The sequence below is a fragment of the Castor canadensis genome, chromosome 2, assembly GCF_047511655.1.
Source record: "Castor canadensis chromosome 2, mCasCan1.hap1v2, whole genome shotgun sequence".
NCBI lineage: Eukaryota > Metazoa > Chordata > Mammalia > Rodentia > Castoridae > Castor > Castor canadensis.
Window position 1 is genome coordinate 191,940,449 of NC_133387.1, and position 6,507 is coordinate 191,946,955.

Genomic DNA, 6,507 nt, shown 5'->3' on the forward strand with positions numbered 1-6,507 from the left:
CCCACAGGAGGAAGGAGACCGGCTGCCTGGTCTGCAGTCCACCAGACAGGGCACAGGCGAGGATGGCCCGTCATTCTACAGTCTGTTAACCTCCTAGAAGGAGAATCAGAAAGAACATACCTGTGCCAACACACCACTGTCACCACTGCAATACAGAACTATATGCCATAACCTTCAAAGAGGTCACAGAGGAAGAAAAGGAAGTTTTGATTTTGCTGATGCCCTGGAACAGAGGTCTGCAGGCTATGGCCTACAGGTCGAATCCAGCTTGCTACCCGGTATTTGTAAGTAAAGTTTCCCTGAAGCACAGCTCCAGCTAGTCATGTAGCTGGGACAGACTGAATGCCCCACAAAGCCTGATACGTCACAGAAAAGTATGCCAACCCCTACTCTAGAAGATTCTCAGTTGTATTTCAAGGAATACTTGAAGCTACAGAAGATGACCACAGTTCCTACACACAAAATACCACCCTTTGCCCCTCCCTTTATTCCTTTCTTAGAAATAACCACCCCTATACCCCAACTGCACAATCCTCAAACTCCCTAAAAGAAATCTCCTTCTGAATCCAGATAACAGGTAGTTTAGGGATGGTTCTTATTAAAGATTTCCACACTGGTGGAAAAGTTGGCGAACAGTGGCAAGCATCACTCAAATGCCCTCTTCTACACCTCACAACATCAGTAACACCTGTTTCTTACAGAAGTGAATAGTATCTGAAACAAAAAGGATAAAAACTCCTTATATGTTCCACTTATCACAATCAAGAGAAGAAAAGCCATCTACCTCCAATCACACCAGACCAATTTTTAAAAAAAGATTAGAATGCAGTTTCTACATAGCACAGCTGATATGCCAAGGGTGAGTCTGTCAGAAATAGTGAGAACAGTTACTGAACTAAAGCAAATAGTTCAACATTTCTCAGTAAGCCTCAAATCCCAGTTCTCTCTCATCTCACACATACACACCTATGTGATGCCCTTAGAAATACACCCTCAGATGGCCTGCTTCAGGGAGCATAGTAGAGTTGACTGACAGCGCTAGCTGTCTCCCTATGATCCACCACTGAAAAGGCCTTCTTCACCTGGGTTACTCCCAGTTAATGGCTGAGCTCAACAGCAGTCTCCCTACCCATGGCTTTGCCTATCCACAGTCCAAAATATTACACTGAAAACTCCAAAAACAACAAATTCATAGGTTTTAAGTTACTTTTATTAGAGCAATACAGTTCTACCTATTCCATTTTATTGCTGTTACTCTCTTACTATGCCTCATCTATAAGTTAAGCTTTATCACAGGTATGTATGTATAGGAAAAGACAATATATTTAGGGTTTCATACTATCCAGTTTCAGGCATTCACTGGGGTCTGGAATGTATCCCCTGCAGATAATGGGGTCTGTCAGACTACTGCAGGCTCATTCCTACAGGTTGGGTTGGTGTAGGAGTTCCTCTAATGGGTGTTAGAAGGAAAATTCTTCAGACCAAAAAAATCTGATACCATTTATTTGATCAAAACAAAAACAGTTTGTGATCTGGGTAGCTCCCAGAACCACACAGGTCTGAGAACTCCAACAAGTGGAACAGCCACCCTTTACAGGAAGATATAAGTGAGCCATAGAAAACAACTAAATTGGGTACATCTAGTAAACCAATTAGTTACACTTAGCTAATTAACCGTACAACCTAACTAGTTAACCGGCTACAGAGCCTTACAACTAGTCAAACCTGTTACGATGATTAAACTCTACCATACTTTGATGTGTTGAGACCAGCGCAGGGATTCAGTCCAAAGCCACAGCTTCCTAAATTTTACACCCTCAACTTTGGAAGGAGGATTCTCCATCGTGCTGACCAAAGCCTTCTTAACATTGACCTGCAGTCTGAGATTCTGCCCACCCACTTTTCCTTCACCCTTCAGAGACATTTTCTCCCAACAAATCTCCAACTCACCCAACCCAACTTGGCATCTGCTTCTCAGAGGACAAGACACCTGGACTATACCCACGTCTCCCACAAGGTCTTTCAGCCTCCAGGCCCCTACAACTCAAATGAATCCTCTAAGTGTGAGCCAGAGACTCCCCAATGCTTCCAGGGAAAGGGTCTTGAGCATGGCCTCCTCTATAAATGAAATGTTCACTAGCTGTCTCAAATCATCACATAGTGGCTTAACACAACAGGTTATTACCTTACAGTTCTGGAGGTCAGAAGTCCCAAATGGGCTTCTCTTCCCTTAAATTAAGGTATTGGCAAGGCTGCATCCTTTCTGCTGATGCTGGAGGGGAGTCCCTTGCCTTGTCTTTTCCATTTTCCTTGGCTATGGCCCCTTTCTCTTTTTCCTTTTTTGAGCAGAGGTCTCACTCTCTCACTATGTTGCCCAGACTGGACTCAAACATTTTAAGCCACTGAAGAGTACTTTAGACTCACCTTGATAATCACCATCCTTTAAGATACACCGCTGAGCAATCTTCAATTACCCCTTGCTATGCAACATGGTCACAGGGTCTAGGAACTGGGATGAGGCCATTTTAGGAGGTCATTTTTCTTCCTACCATAATCTCCACAACCACTCACAGTCTATCTTCAACCCTCTTCTCCAGCCCAGTTTAAAGCCAATTGAAGGACACATGAGACATTTCAAGGAGTGTTTCCTCCCTCAAGAACACCACATGTTTTCATGTCGCCTGTATTTCCTCATGCTGTTCCCTCCACCTAGAAAGTCCTTGCCAGTCTTTTCCATCTGGTGAACTCATTATTAAAGAACAGCTCCACTCATAGCCACTATAAATGGCTGCACACAGTGGCATCAGGTAAGGCTCAGGTGTGGGGGCCAAAATCCAGCCCATATTCAGCTAACCAAGCCAGGCCTGCAGCCACAACCACCAGGAAGACAGCAGCAGACCCAGAGGAAATGAGCTCTTCCTAGCACACCTGGCCAGGAACAGTGACATACGGAATATAATTCACTCTATCTTTTCCTCCAATTATACCAGCCCCTAACTGTACGATACTGAGTTACATATTACCTTTTGCAAGCTCTTTAAGTCCAAACCCCAGTACCAACCAAAACAAACAAACAAAAGAACTATGCTGGAGAGATAGAATGGAAGCTGCTCCTTCAACTTAGAGAAAACACTGGAACTTAAACAGCTGTTCAATACATACGATGTAATAAAGTGTAGTAGTTTGGAGCACTGGTATCAGACCTGGACTATCAGACCTAGACCTCCTTTTTGACTTACTAGCTGTTTAACATTGCTGTGCCTTCAGGTTTCTCACCTGTACAATGGGAACAATATCTTAGATTGGTTGTTCTGAAGATATAGTAAGTCAACATGCATAAAAGTTTGATAAATGTTAGCAATTATTAAGTGACCAAAAAGAATGAATCAATGCTGCCAAGCAGAGCAAAGCTATCTAGAAAAGGTGTGGTCTTATACCCAGCAGGATCTAAACACTGAGCATCTACTCAAGGAGGATAAGCACAATGCTACCAGTCTCTGGGGAGAGCAAAGATGAGTAAAAACAGTCACTGGCTTATAATGGTTCAATTACAATCTTTCAAGTTTTATGATGATGCAAAAGCAATACACATTCGGTAGAAACTATACTTTAAACTCAGAATTTTGATTTTCCCAGTAAAATATTCTCTTGATATGCTGGGTACTGGCAACAAACCACAGTTCCCACTCAGCCCCGAGATTATGAATGTAAACAACAGACAATCTACAGAGAACTATGTTGCTAAGCCATAACATTTGGTACATGTGTTAAATGTTATGTTCCACTTACAATATTCTCAACTTACACGTTTATGGAAACACAGCCCATCTCAAGAAGTCAAGGAGCATTTGCAAATCATTGGTTTCTGACCTTGAGAGATTCATGGTGCAGTGGGGGGGTTTACAAAGAAGTTTTTTAAAAAGCTAATCATCACGGCCAGGTGGCAAATACTATAATAATGGTATATTCAAAATGCTAATGATGCAACAATCTGGAAGGTCATGAAGAGAAGTTTGAACTAAATGCTGAAGGACAAGTATGTGTGCTAGAGTGGAGTTAGGAATATGCTCTTAGCAAGTATCAGGACAAAAAACATGGCCAATTCACTAAACTACAAGTGGTTCCTTCACATACGGCCATTATATACCACTTGCTTTACATACATTATCTCATTTGAGCCTTATAAACTCTCTCAGTGGTTAATAATTTGTTCATTGAATGTGAAAACTAGGCTCAGAAATGTTGAAAAGATAAACTGAGTGAGATTTAAACCAGATCTACCTGACCAGTAATAACAAACTCTTTCACTACACTGGAATACGTTGACAAACTAAAGTGTTTGACAATTTTCCTGAGAGTAACTGTGAGCCAATGAGGGGTTTTAATCAAGAGTAAAATGACTGGACTTTTCCTCTTCTTGAGAAAGGGAAAAAAAAAAGATTTTAGCAAAAGCAGTATGGAAAATACATTCGAGGAGTGTAACACAAGTCAACGCCAATCAGCCACCTGTTTCACTCATTAAAGTTTTACTAGAATACAACAGCCATTCCTTTAAGTATTTCTATGGCAGCTTTTGTGTTACAGGGAGAAAACTGAGTAGCTCCACATAAACTCAGATCAGTTCTGGGTAAAATACAAAGAGTCACTGGTCCATAGGAATAAATTAAGCAAGGACTGAGGCTAAGAAATTCTACTCACAGTCCAAAACAAAATCCAAAAGTAATTAGCTTTATAATGGCTTGTTAAAGACTGTGTATACAACAATAATAACATAACAGCTAATATATGGAATATTTCTATGTGATGGCATTGTGCAAATGCTTTCCATGCATTATCTAACTAACTCCACAACTTAAAAGGTAGGTACTATTATCATGCCTTTTAAAGACAAGAAAAAGGAAGCTAACAGAGTAGGCAACTTGCCCAAAATCACACAAATGGTGAGCAAGAGCCAGGATCAAATCATCATCTGAACTTGAAAACCCAAACTCTTAAACTGAGCTCTACCTAACCTTAGTTTTGATCTCAGTGACAATGAAAAGAAGGCTTTACCAGGACGACAAGTGATGACTTTGATTCCAGAAATATTCCACCTGTTAAGTCCCTGACTATACTACACCAGAAAGGGGGCAGTCACTGAGTGGCTTAGAACATACATGGGATTTACAGGGGATGGGAAGGAGAGGAACTGACATTCCTAAGGAACCCTAATGCAGGGAAAGAGGTCGGCAGGTGAAAATGAAAACTACAAGGACCCTCATCTGGGAACATCAGCTACATTGGGGGAATGACAAGCAACAGAAACCGACCTGCAGCCCAGCTTTTCTACATCAAGTCTTGAGTGGGAACATGAAGCAAAGAAAGAAAATGTAACTGGCACAGGACAGGGGATGGACGATGTTGTTGAGGGATGCAGTCTGGCTTAATGAACAAAAACAAAGGCTTTACTTAGAAAGACACGGGTCTAGGTTCCAATTCCACACCACCTAGCAGACGTGAGAGCCTGGGGGAAGTTTCTTACCCCCTCCAAACCTCAGTTTTCTCCTCTGTAAACTGGGTATGGTAAGATGCACACCTCACAAGAGGTCAAAGAAGTCGTGTAAAGCACATGGGAAGTACCTGAAAAGGTTACGTGCCGTTATTTCCATCCTTTTCCCTAAGTATCACAGTACGTATTTCCCAAGCACAAGTACATCGTCATACGACCCCAGTACGTTATTTCTATTACTGTCACTATTCTTACTCCTCCATTGCTGTAATCATTACAACAGGAGTCCCCCCGCCCTGAGGTACCCCCGCATTTCTATCACTCTCTCGAACACAGGGAAGAGCAGGAGTCCTGGGTGGTGACACCCGGCAGACCACCCGAGAGACCTCAACAGGACCCCCGGCGGCATCTCGCACCCCGCTTCCTTCCCCAACCCCGAGGACTAACAGAAGGGTGAGGCCCAGGCCAGGTCCCCAGCGACAGGTCCGCCCCTCCCCCTCCCCAAAAACCCCCGCCACGGTGACCCCCGCCCGTCCCCGCCCTCGCCTCACCTTCCCGTAGTTCTGTATAAGGCGACTGATATTCTCGCGCTCGACCTGCCATTCGGGCTTCTTCAGCTGCTTCCTCAACTGCTTCTTTTGGTTCTGCCTGTGGCTGTGTTTTTTCTTCCAACGGTTAAAACTCCTCACCGGGTCGGGTCGGGCCCCCGGACCCAGAGAGTCTGCAGTTTTGCCCATTGTGGCGGTAACCACAACTCAAATATCGCCCCAAACGCTACGAACCTAAGGCCAAGCTGAGGTACCAGTCTGCGGAGAACGAACCAGCGTGGGGAAGGTGCGCAAGGGCGCATGCGCAAACACAGGAGCCCCCGCCCCTGAGCTTTTGATGCCCCGGCACGCACCGATGACGAAGAGGAAAGTGCGGGCGATGATTGGTGCTTTGGCTTCCGCAGGGCGGAGCGCTCTGGAGAAACCGAAGCAGAGAGGTCTGGGGAACTGGAGGGGCTGAGCGGCTTCTGA

At 44.0% G+C, this 6,507-nt stretch overlaps 1 protein-coding gene across 3 annotated transcripts in view; it reads right to left on the reverse strand.

Moving 5' to 3' along the window:
• The window catches only part of Ddx10 (DEAD-box helicase 10), a 341,323-nt gene extending 334,975 nt beyond the window's left edge, over positions 1–6,348 (reverse strand). For all 3 annotated transcript variants that reach the window (XM_074066768.1, XM_074066769.1, XM_074066767.1), the window contains exon 1: positions 6,040–6,348. In XM_074066768.1, coding sequence (XP_073922869.1) covers positions 6,040–6,225 — 186 coding nt within the window. In that variant the 5' untranslated portion in view covers positions 6,226–6,348. The remainder of the gene's footprint in view (positions 1–6,039) is intronic.
• Positions 6,349–6,507: the final 159 nt, after the last annotated feature.